General features: G+C 45.4%; 1 protein-coding gene across 1 annotated transcript in view; it reads left to right on the top strand.

The window, feature by feature from the left end:
* The window catches only part of PLXNA3 (plexin A3), a 67,172-nt gene that overhangs the window by 13,065 nt on the left and 41,297 nt on the right, over positions 1-12,810 (top strand). The window contains exons 4-8 of the mRNA XM_083352799.1: positions 1,412-1,512; positions 2,968-3,091; positions 5,750-5,900; positions 6,956-7,055; positions 11,239-11,353. Of these exons, the coding sequence (XP_083208925.1) occupies positions 1,412-1,512; positions 2,968-3,091; positions 5,750-5,900; positions 6,956-7,055; positions 11,239-11,353 (591 nt within the window). The remainder of the gene's footprint in view (positions 1-1,411; positions 1,513-2,967; positions 3,092-5,749; positions 5,901-6,955; positions 7,056-11,238; positions 11,354-12,810) is intronic.

Here is a 12,810-nt window from a genome sequence, read left to right as displayed (position 1 = left end):
GCTGGCTGGCTGCCTGCCAGGTTTTATTCCAGGAGCAGAAGACAGAGAAGGCTTGCAAAGAAATGGTTTTCTTTAGAGAGATTCCTGAATGCCTTTTTGCATGGAAAACGGGTTTTAAATCCTACCACTAATGGTGTTGTCTAATAATAATATTATCAATATTATTGTTAGACAACATCATTAGTGGTAGGATTTCTGCTCTACCTTTCTATGCTGAAAAGACATTGAGGATATCTATGTGTTTTACATACAGATATAATTGCATTTTTAGAAAATCCATATCTATGTAAATAATGGCATTTTAAAAATTATTTATTGCTCCTGGCCCTTTTAAACTTTTTTCTCTTTCAGCAGATTTATACCTCCCTTAGAAGAGTTAAAGCTTTATTTCAGTACCTTTTTTATTTTTTAATCGCTGCGTTGCAACCCAAATGAGTTTAAGCTTTAGGGAAGTGTATGCTTTACATCAGCAATAGAAATTGGGGCAAGATAACTGTGCATACATTTCAATGTGTTTAAAATGTGAAAATGAAGAGTAACTGTGAAGATTATTTCATTTTTCTAAGCAGAGTGGGAAAATCCTTTCCACACTGCTATGGCCAATTAAGGTCAGGAGCATAAGATAAGGTGCCCTGGGCAGGACTAGTACACCAATGAGATCTCTTCTCAATAGACAAGATTCCTATAAATGTAAGAAGTGAGGGATGCTGTGAAAGTTGTATTTTCTTTACTGTGAACAAATTATTCAAAGAGCAAAATGCAAAGAATGTATGAAATGAAGATGTTGAATTCGAAGAAAGAAGGTTGAGGATGATTAGCAAATGTGAGACCGAGGACTGCTGGGTCTCTTATGTATTTGCGATCTGTTTTCCTAGGACAAACTGATCTAAGCTGTAAAAATCTGGATAATGGCAGTGAAGGGAGACAGGGATAGAGAAAACCCCTAATTCTTTCCTGTCACATTTTTACGATTGTTCAAACTTTCACTTGGACGTGATAGTCCTGCTCTTCGTTCAGGCAGAGCTCACTTTTTCACACCTGCAGCCCAGGCAAGAATTCAACAAGTGCCTTTTCTGTATCACAGCAACCTGTTTCCGCTTCCTTCATTTTGACTCTTTATGTCAGGGGTCTTCAAACTTGGCCCTTTTATGACCTGTGGACTTCAACTCCCAGAATTCCTCAGCCAGGCACGCTGTCTGAGGAATTCTGGGAGTTGAAGTCCACAAGTCATAAAAAGGCCAAGTTTGAAGACTCCTGCTTTATGTTGGGGCAGCAATCCCTAGCCTAGCCCAATATACCTGGAGGGTGCCAGGCTAGTGAAGACTGTGGGGAAACTCCAAAGTGGATGAATGGACGGGGGAACGTGCGGGGAAAGGTCTGCAGATGTATATTGATACAGAACTTCCCTCAGGTGGTGCAGCTTCCTGTGGAGAATTGTGGGCAGTATCTTTCCTGTGCCGACTGCTTGGGCTCCCGAGACCCACACTGTGGCTGGTGTGTCCTGCACAATAGGTGAGAGATGACTCTCCTTTCTACCTTCAGCTATGCAGGCTGGGAGGGAGAACTCTTGATCTGCCTATCCACCCCCACTCACCCCATTCTTCTTGTGCTTTCACCCAAGTCTGGGGGGCAAAGCAGGGAGGAGACAGCCAGTTGCACTCTTTCCTCTCCCCTGCCCCCTTTATCTGAACTCTGCAGGAGCTTTAATCCTATTAAAGCTGCCAGCACTCGGCTGACTAGGCGGGAAGAGTAAAAGGAGATTGGAGGTGCAGACAAGGGGCCCTAAGCTCTCCTTCCCCAACTTGGAAGGAGAAGGAGGGTTCTCTCCTTCTTTCTGCTCCACCCCCCCCTCCCCACCCCCAGCAATCAGTTGCCGGATGTGGCATCGCCAAGGATGAGGAAGATGTTTCTCTGCTCCCTTCTGAGGGAAAGTTGGTGCTTGCTTCCTGCACCGATGTCGTCTTGCACATTGGGGTCCTGCCCCATGGAGAGGGCAGTGCATAACATGGGGTGGTAGGGAGAAGCAAGAGGCTGAGGCAAAAGAGAAAAACAAATAACCTTTTCCCCTTCCCTGCAGTAGCCCCCACTTTCCCAGCAGATGTTTTTCTCCCTGCTTCCCACCCCCCATCTCCTCTCCCTGTCTCAGCACCTGGTGCTGCAGCTTGCACTTCCTTCCTTAATATAGACTATGTGATAACACTTGGAAGGGGGGGGTGGGCTGAAAGCAGAGGTGACACTTCTCCCCCCCCAAGCAATGGCGCGGTGGGGAGAAGGAGCAGGAAGCATACAAAAAGTGAGAAGTGCCTCCCACCCTCAGCCGAGGTGTTTCCACTTGTTGGCAGGCCGTGGCCTTTCACCATCCTTTCCTATGCCGAGCCCAGATCTCATTCCATCCAGGATGATCTCTCTGATATTATCCCTTCATTGGGATGGGTGTGTGTGTGTGTGTGTGGGTGGGTGGGTGGGTTAAGATTATTAGCTTGCTGCCCTTCCCTACCCCACCCTGCTTGCAAATGTATGGTTGCTGTCATCTTTTCTCCAAGCAGGCGCCTCAGTCCCCAGATCCCTAAGCATCCTTGGTTCCTTCTAACCTTAACAAGCCTCCAGGGGCCCCTGAGCGGAAGCAGCAGGTCTGCATTACAAGTCCCCCAAGCTAACTTTCCCCCCCCTCATCCCCTGGTGGGTGCACTCTCACATGCTTAAATTACTGACCCCTTGCTTTTATTGCCCCCTCCCTTTTGATCTCACTTCTGCCAACTTTCCCAGGCAAGGTATCTTTCTGCCAGCGGAGATCTCCGATACACTTTCTGTCTCGTAGTCTCTGCCTCTGACCCGCAACCCACCGGGGACCTTTTGCGCCTCACTAAAAACGGAAGGAGAAGCTGTTAAGAGGAACAAACGAAGGTGCAAGGGTGTGCAGACCTCTCTCATTTTGCTCCCTCTCCCCTTTTGGTTTCTCTGCCTCAGGTGCTGTAGAGAAAGCGATTGCCCCCGTGCTGCAGAACCCCACCGCTTTACAGCCACTCTGACACAATGTGTGCAGTTGCTGGTTGAGCCCAGTAATATCTCAGTGACAGAACCTAGTATTGTGGTGAGTTTCTGCTCCCTCCCGCTGGCCTTATTGAACGTCTGGCTCCCCCCAACCCTGCTGGCTAATTGTTCTTTATCTCCTTTTTTTCTGTTTTCTGTAGCTGTACTTTCTCTGTTGTTGGTCTCTTTGTCCTCCGTGTTCTTAGTCAACTGAGCCTCAACGTTTTGAGGTCAGCTGCCACTCTGAAAGGGGAAAATTTGACCTCAAAAGTGATCTATAAACAAAATAGACTGTATTAGGAGAGAGGAAAGCTAAGCGTTTTTTTTAAAAGTGCATTTTGGAAGACCGTGACCCCTGACCCTACTCCATATCAGCAAACTCCTTTTTTTTTGGACATACACATCCTATAAGAAAGTCAGTCATTCCGTGTGAATACAGAATTTTACAGTCATTTTGGAACTGAATTGAGATATCATTATATCGCTTGGCTCTCTTTTTCAATTGGATGTGTTCAAATTAGTAAATTATTATGGAAGGCTGTAAACATTATATTCTGTTGACTCATGGACGAAGGGGTTATATTTTGAAGATGCCATGAAAAATCACTCATTAACTTCAGAGGATCTTTGATTAGGGATAAGATTTCTTATGTCTTGCCAACTACCTTGAGTATAGAATCCTTTGGGAAACAAGAGTAATTGGTTTAGTGCTCTAAATTGTATTTATGTAGGTAATTACTGCTCTTCTTCAAGGTCATCCCCATCCTTGATATTAGCTACTAAAAGCAAAGCAGAGGATAGCTTTGATCCATAATCTATGCCTCTGCTATGTCCATGGTAGGGATAGAGACTCCATGACCCTCTGATTTAGGGGAGAAAAACATGTGGCCTTCCAGCTATTGTTGGACTGCAACTAATCACCTCTCATTGCTAACTATACTAGCTGGGGCTGATAAGAATTGACATATAGCAATACAGGAGTGCTGCCTGTCTATCACTGCTCTAGATGTTGCTGAACAACAATTCCCAAGGGCCCCCCGCCACATACGGCCACTGGTGAGGGATGCTGGGTGTTGCAAACTCAGAGCATCTGGAAGGTCACAAGATCCTCCCTAGGCAAACAGAGCCATAATGATGAGTAAGCCTTGCCTTAATAATATGATATTCACCATACCATTCAGCTTTGTAAGAATAGCCATTTTCCTTTGCTTTGTCTTGTGTTTTTTTTTAAAGTAACTGTTCAGCTTTATGATTGCCAAGATATGCTTGGATATGCTGAGTAAAATTTCCAGTGGTCAGAGATCAGGGTTTCAGTGTTCTGCATGGCTTTTTGTTTCCTATTCATCTACTGTGGCTATTGCAAAATAGCAAAAATGCAGACTAAATCAGATTAACTGCGATCATTTTATCTTTGTCACTCTATTTAGGCTCTAGGGCAGACATGTCAAACACAAGGCCCGGGGGCCGGATCCGGCCCGCGAAGTGGTTTCATGCGGCCCGCAAAGCCATCCTGGAAACAGTGAGGGAACGGCCCCCACTGCCTTGGCCCTGGCCCAGAGACCCTCCTCCTGCCAGAGACCCTCAGATCTGTCCCACTCCTGCCCAGGCCCCCATAGGCACCCTTGATGCGAAGGATGTAGAGCTGGCCACGCCCACCCAGTAGGCCATACGCACTCTAGTCACGCCCACCCAGTAGGCCACGCCCACCCAGGCCATACCCACCCGGCCCCTTGAGGGAAACCGCAATGCTGATGCGGCCCTCAATGAAATTGAGTTTGACACCCCTGCAGGGCTTTTCAACCTTCTTACCCCTTATACCACTTTTAGGATCTGGCAACAACTGAGTACCACCAGTTGCCTAGCAAGATGTCAAAAATTTGATGACCAAAAAAAAGGAAAAAAGTGATGAAGTATAGGTAGTCCTCGACTTACAATAGTTCACTTAGTGACTGTTTGAAGTTACAATGGCACTGAAAAAAGTGCCCCCCAAGCCACAGCCGAGCAAGACACCTGCCTGCCCGCCCGGCGGCACTCTTCCTTCTGTCCGAGGTTTTCATTGTTGTGAGCATTTGTGTTGAGGATTGGCAGCGGGGGTGGGTGGGATGGGTGTTCGGTTTTTATTTCCCCCCCTCCCCTCTGCTGGGTGGTTGCAGCAGGTTTTCGTCACTTCACATGACCCTGGGACACTGGGACTGTCATAAATATGAATTAGTTGCCAAGCATCTGAATGTAAATCACAAGACCCTGGAGATGCTGCAACATTCCGGCTGACTGATGCTTCTTCTGGGCTCCGAAGCACCAGGATCAGCGCCGAGCTCCAGCTGGAGCCTGGTGCTGATCCTGGCGCTTCCACTGAGCCCTGACAGTCCTGCAGCTCCAGCCATGTCTCACTCAGGCTTGTGTGGTGCTGCCACTGGTTCAGCTCTCTCTCTGTCTCTGTCTCTGTCTCTCTCTCTCTCTCTCTCTCACACACACACACACACACAGCTACCACTTTTCTAGGATGGTCACGTACCACCTGCCAGGTGCCAATGTACCACAGGTGGTACCCGTACCACTGGTTGAAAAGCCCTGATTTAGGCTACTGTATGTCACAAAACTTGAGAGGTGTCTTATATTTATGTATATATAGCACACGTTACGATTTCCCTTCTTTTGTCATAATTCTCAAACGTACTAGTCCATCTAATGACATCATTCTTCTGTGCTATGTTTCCAGCTTCAGCTTACGGTCCACAATGTCCCAGACCTGAGTGCTGGTGTGACTTGCTCCTTTGAGGGCCTTGGGGAGAGCGAGGGACAGCTTCAGGTCGATGGAGGGATCCACTGCCTTTCACCTACTTTGAGGGATGAGCCCCCTGGAGAATATGGTAAGGGCTTGATGACGGGAGGGGAAACAGTAGCGTAGTATTCAGAAAGGACAGAGCTAGAAAGCAAGGTGTATAGTCCACCTTTTTGTCCTTACCTTGCCTCTGCCAGAAACTTCTTGATGGCTTCAAAGAAATTCTCCTTAGTCCTGATCCTCTCCTCATAACAAGCCTAAAGTTGTATGTAATTTTTTTTTTAAAAAGACGACAATGCTCAAGACGGAGTTAGAATTCTAAGTCAAATGGCATGTATTTATTTATTTATTGATTGATTGATTGATTGATTGATTGATGGGATTTATATCCCGCCCTATCTCCCGAAGGACTCAGGGCGGCTAACAACAAAACATATAATAAGTACAGAAATTAAGATAAAAATAAAATTAAAATCATCTGTGCAATAAATTAAAATTGAAAACTAAAAATAAATTAAAAATTCTAAATATAAATTAATTAAAATGCCTGTCAGTCCAGGTCAGCCTGGTGGAAAAGGAGTGTTTTGAGGCCGCGGCGAAAGGATTGGAGATTTTGGGCCATCCGAAGTTCAGGGGGGAGCTGGTTCCACAGGGCTGGCGCTCCCACAGAGAAGGCCCTCCCCCTGGGGGTCGCCAGCCGACATTGCCTAGCTGAAGGTACCCTGAGGAGGTCCTCTCTGTGTGAGCGCACTGGGCGATGGGAAGTCGTTCCCGGCAGCAGATGGTCCTGCAAGTATCCCGGGCCTAAGCCATGTAGGGCCTTAAAGGTAAGTACCAGCACCTTAAATCTTAAATTTTGTCAAGAGATTATTGGATTTCTGCTTTTTGTCACTCTACAATGCTGGGTTTTTCCATGGTTATAACTGACATGTTGAAACAGTGGTAAATAAAGGGTTCTCTCTTTCTGCAAAACTATGCTGATGAGGGATCATGGAATTCTAATTTTGCTTAATGGTTCTGAATATGGAAGCAGAAGTTGGTTGTGTCGGAATTCAAGAATGTGGCCTTGTAAGCACACTATGATTGATGCTACTTGCTCTTCCTTCTTTCCCCTTTTCCCCTGTTTCCCTATGACTGTCTCAGGTGATGTACGAACTGTTAGGATCCAACTTCTGTCCAAGGAAACTGGCATGGAATTTGCCAGTACAAACTTTGTATTTTATGATTGCAGCCTTCTACGCACGTGAGTTTTCAAACTGGGCACAGGCTGTAAGTGGGGGAGGGGAAAATGACTTTCTTTTTCAATCTCCATCAGTTTACTTACATATAAGATGTGTGACCCACATGTTTACAACTGTTGCAAAACAAGCAGTGGTGGGATTCAAATATGTGAACAACTGGTTCTCTGTGTAGATGCCGCTTCTGGAAGTCCATTCTGGGCCTGGGCAACAACAAATTAGCTGCCTGTTCTGCCGAAGTGGTGCGAACTGGCTGAATCCCACTACTGAAAATAAGGCTTAATCTCAGCTTTCAACAACTGTTACTACTTTAAAAAAATATCTTTTTCACCTTTACACTTTGCTCATAGTTAAAACATACAAACTTGGTTTATTTACTGATTTACTGTCATGCTTTCTTCCCATAAAAAATAACCTCTTAATCAGGATTTTATTAATTCAAAACAAACAACATACAATTGACAGTTAATTAAATTTCATTCTAACAAAAATGACTCAAAATCCCTATAAAAGAGTATATTAAAAATTGATGGCCACTCATACACCCTGCCCTACCCGACAGCAGCCACTTGTTTGGGAGCTGCCTGGGACTCGGGACTTCCTACTGGCTTACTCATTTGGCTTGTTGGAAGCAGACAGGAAGTTGCAAGGAGGTCCTTACTTAGCGACCCACAACCCACAATCCTGGCTTAATGATGGCAACAGGGAGTGCCAGGGTAGCTTTCGCTAAGCAATGCAGTCATTTGAAACTATACTTTACGACTGCATTATTTAGCAATGGAATTTCTGACCCCAATTTCCATTGTATCACGAGGACTACCTGCTCTTCATTAGCATGAAAGACATTAGCAAACTATATGAGGAAGACAGATCTTATCCCTAAGGTAAGAAATTCAGCAAGCTTGAAAGGATAGGTTTCATCTGAGATAGAAACAGTGACATGTTCACTGTTGCACTAAAACGTGATTTTGAGTGCAACATGCAGCATACTAAGCCATCATTAACAAACTTCACAATTGCTTAAGGTGATGTGATTATCCAGCCACAGAATGGTTTAGAATAGTTAGCTTCCCCCTTGTAAATAGATGTTCAGATTATGTGGCATTTTCAGTGTATACTATACCATGTGTGCACCAGAAGAATCTGATCATCATCAGAAGCAAAGGGACAAGTTGTGCACCTAGATTTTCAAGTCTGGCACCAGCTGTGATCCCAGGGCAAGTGGCAATGGTGGCAGTTGTCATCCTGCAGCCCTATTGACTTTCAGCAGCAAATTGTTGCAGATAGCCAGATGTAAGACCCTGGAGTTGAAGTTGGGCTCTAGGAAACAGCTGAGTTTCTTGCTGCAGTATTGGCCTAAATGTTGTACCATGACATCCCTGCCTGAGTTGTGAAATTAGCAGTGGAGAGCTAGTTCTGGGAGATTTTAACTTGATTTGAGTTGGAGATGGCTTGGGAGTTCACGCCAGTATAACAACCATGGATCTGTCCCAGAATATTCACGAACTAATTAAAGCAGGTGGCCACATACTAGGACTGATGAGAATTAGTTTTCCATGGAAACCTAGGAGTTAAAATGGCAGAAGAGATGCTTAGAATGCCATTTGAGGAAGGTGAAGAGTGAATCTGACTGCACACAAGTAAGAGACCGTATTAGGGATTATATCGTGGTAAGAAGAGCCACAAATTGTAACTATTTTTCCACTCTTACTGTGTTCACAAATAGCTGAGTGGTGGCCCTTTTCAGAATGACCTATTCTCTGCTGTGAAGAGATGAGCAAGAAAAACATTTTCAGGGCCACTGAGAGAAATATTCCAGGTATCTGACAGATAAAATCATTTGTAGTTGGACTCTGACTGTACCTGACTTATTTGCTTGCTGTGCCAAACTGAACAATTATGGAAGTACAAATAACAGATTCAATAATTCCTCTGGAAAACTGTATCAACAGCTCCTGGGGCACTCTGAACTTCTGAGTTGAAGCAGGAAAAAATTGTTTGTTGTGCCTTTTTAATAATGGTTCTAATGTTAAGCATCCATTTTAAGTCCTGGGAGTTTATAGAACCCAAAAACATGAAGGACTCTATTGCTGATACCGTGCTGTCGAATATAGTAAGAGGAGGTAAAATAGGAGGGCTCCTCCTAAAATCCACTCTCATCTCTACAGTTTGAAGCTTCTTCAGCTCCAGATTGTTACGGCGGCATCACAGGGCCATTTGTTCAACCTCTCATCTATATGCAGAGTCATCACTGTTTCGAATGAGGCCAATGACCGTTGATGTTGTGGTCGTTCTCTTGTCTCTTGGCTGGTTCCAATAAGTATTGCCTGGAAAGAAGAGGCTGAAACCTCTTGATTTGTGGAGTGCCACAGGGCTCAATGCTTTCACCCTTCCTGTTTAATAACTACATGAAGTCACTGTGTGAGTCATTTGTTGACATGGGATCAGTTATCATTAGTGTGTGATGATATCCAGCTGGTTCTCAAGTCTTAGCTAACCAAATGAGGCTGTGGGAAGATCTTGTTCCACTCCACTGCCCCGAGGCTATTAAGGTCCAGATGGGGAAGAATGGACTTATGCTTGACCCTAGCAATTCTGAGTGCTAATGGGCTCATGGACCATCCTGGCCTGAGGACTTCCTATTTTTAACTTTCAATGGGGTTCACTTCCACAATTAGAACTGGTATGCAGTTTGGGGGTTCTCCTGGACTTGCAGATTGAGGAGATGGCAACTGTAGCCAAGAAGACCTTCACACACATTCATCTCATCTATTAATTGTACCCATTCTTGGACCTGGAGCACCTTCTCATTGTCACTTGTGCTTTGGTCAACTTGTGTGTGGACTATGCAATGCCCTGTACATGCAACTGACCTTGAAGACTGCTCGTAACCTTTAGTTGGTGGAGAACATATTAGAATAATCAATTATGAGTGTGCCACAGTATGCCTGCATAACACCTTTGCTCTGCAAGCTTCATCATTAGTAGGCTTCCAAGTGCAATTCAAGATGTTAGTTGTCATCTACAAAGCCCTACATGACAAAGAGACTTTTACTTGAAGGGTTCACTCTCCCATTGTTTCTGTCCATCCCATAAGCTCAGACTGAATCAGCATGCTCTGGGTCCCTTCCATTAATCATTGTCATCTGATAAGATCTAGGAAGTTTACTTTCTCCCTTGAGCCCATCTTCAGCAACAGTATTCGCTTAGAGTAGTATTTCCTAGAGTTGAAATCCACCTATTTTAACAATGCCAAGGTTGAGAAATCCTGCCCTAGAAAGTTGAATAGTCCCAACTCTGCTCTGCTTTAGACATGTTCTGATCTGGTGTTTTTCCCAGGCTCTCATCTGGGATGGAAAGCGGGCTGCTTCTGTGAAAAATTCTTTATAGGCATTTAGTGGATGTTTGCTCCCCTGGACAGCCATCTTACATTTCTGTCTGACTTGATGTTTTGCACCACTCAGACTTGTTGATGAATTGGGAGGCCTTAGAAATATAAACAAGTAATCAATTAAATCCTTGCCCCTGGGAGATTGCAATTCCATTTATTTACTTGGGGGAGGATTGGAAGAAGAATAAGTCCCAGAATAAGTCATCAGTGTTGGAGGCCTGACCCAGCCCTAAAGGTGGCTGGGAACATTTTTTTTTCTTACTAAGACTTGCAACCTAGATTAGTTGGCAAGGCTTTTTTCAAGCCACAGCCCTTGACTGCTTGAGCCAGGCTTACAATTCCTCTTATTGGAAACAGGTTCTGAAGTGTCTGCACAACCTTCCAGCTTTGCTGCCTTACGTTTCCCCCTCAGAGCATGCTGTACTTTCCCCTCACTGTTTTGTAAAGTAGGAAATGCCCACACTCCTTGTGGACCGCTTCCTCTCTCAGTTTTGGGACTCTCCTAGCTTACACCAGCTAGTCAGTAGGTGGCTGTAGTTTAGGTTTCCCTTCCTCTGGGGCTTGTCTCCGCAGTAAGCAGAGGGGTAGAACAAGATTTGTAGATCTGATTCAAACAGTGTTTCACTCCCCCCCCCTTTCCTTCCCATGAGTTTCATATCCTTAAGCAGAACAAAACCTTTGAGGAACAAAGGTGAAGGAAACGATTAGAGGGAATCTGCATCTGTAGATCAGGGCGTGCATTCCTTCCCCCCTTTACTCTATTCTTTTTCTTTTTTAAAATTTTCCTCATTCTACAGGTGCTTGACCTGTGTCAGCAGCCACTATCCATGCCACTGGTGTAAATACAGACATACATGTACCCACAATGTGGCCAAGTGCTTCTTCCTAGAGGGCCGAGTCAACACCGCTGAGGTAAGAAAGACCACTGGAGTGCTGCCATCTCAAGAGAGTTCCCCGCCAGCCATTAGGATGATTTTTGGACCTGAACACACTCTGTACTCTGTGCCTTTTCATCTTTCGTTTGTGAAACCTTCACCCACTGGGGAAATCAATGGCAGTTTTATTCCCCTGCTGACCTACAGGCAAAGGGAGTCGGGAGAGAGATTTCCCCATACGCCTTGAATCTACCCCTCTTCCCGGCATAACTTCCTTCCTTGCATTTTCAAGAGCTCCCTGTTTCTGCATAACGGCAGAAATAGCCGTAGTATTTTTATAGTTTGCTCTTCCAGCATTGGAGTGACCATTTGGGAGCCAAATTTCCATTTCCATGTTAATGCAAGTTGTGCAGCTGCTTGCACACATTTAACTGGAATTTTTTTTTCCGTGGTGTCTTTGCAATATTTTGACCCTGTACAGAGCTCAAACTGCTTTGCTGAGCACTGTATAGGGTACAAAAGGAGAAAAAGCGCAACTGCAGTGTTGGACAAGAAGTAAGAATAATGAAAAGGGAACATTCAAGCTATTTTATAAACTTTCCTTTAAAAGTCTGTCCTCCAGCTCTGGCAACATCACGATATGTTATTATAACAATGAGTTCTAGAAACTTGGTTCCAGTTGCAGACTGAAAGGGAAAGATTTCTGGAAGTCACCTATTTAGGTTTAGCCTTGTGCGCAGCGTCCCCCACAGGCTTTGTATAGAAGGAATCTCGGACCAGGGAATCCCAAGCAATCAGAAAAGAGTCAGCGTGGGGAAATGATAATAGTACCGAAGTGCCTTTATTGGGGTGGGAGGCTGGATCGATATGGGGGAGGCCAGAGTGTTTGCTGGTAATGGGGCCAGTGGCTCACGATCAATCGTCTGGCCCAGGCAGCGGGATCAATAGACCTAGAGACGCCCGGGGGCTCGTTGTGGGTAGGTAATTGATAGCAGTTCCCTTGGAGGGGCCAGCGTTTGCGGTTGGATGTGGTGGCTGGGGTGGGAGGAGGCTGGACAGCAGGCTTTGAGGCTCTGGGAAGTGAAGTGTTGCCTGTGACTCTTAGGCTAGGGAGCACTGGCAAAACTGTTGTGCTGGGGACTTCTAGATCATTCCGTGTGGGCTATGTTTTCAGTCTAAAGAATGGAAGCAGTAGAAGGGGAAATTGCTTGGTGCTTCCAGGCTCTTCTTCCCACAGGCTGGGCCTCTTGTCTTGACCCCATTGTCTTAAGCCTCTGTAGGAAGTTGCACCCGGGGTTTAATTGTTCTCCAGGTCAGAACTATGTTTCCTGTATTGCTTGCCAGCATCATGGCCACCCTGTGTCTTTGCTAGCCGTATAAACAGAGCAGCCAGCCCAGCGTGCCTCCCCCGCCCTACCTTTCCTTTGGTACCAAGGAGCAATTAACCAGACTCTGGTTTCCATGGAAACTCTGAGCGCCCAGCAGGCTCTTTCA

The sequence above is a fragment of the Vipera ursinii genome (genome assembly GCF_947247035.1).
Source record: "Vipera ursinii genome assembly, chromosome: 2".
NCBI classification, from domain to species: Eukaryota; Metazoa; Chordata; class Lepidosauria; order Squamata; family Viperidae; genus Vipera; species Vipera ursinii.
Note: the sequence above shows the minus strand (reverse complement) of the source record. Positions and strands in the feature narration are given on the sequence as shown.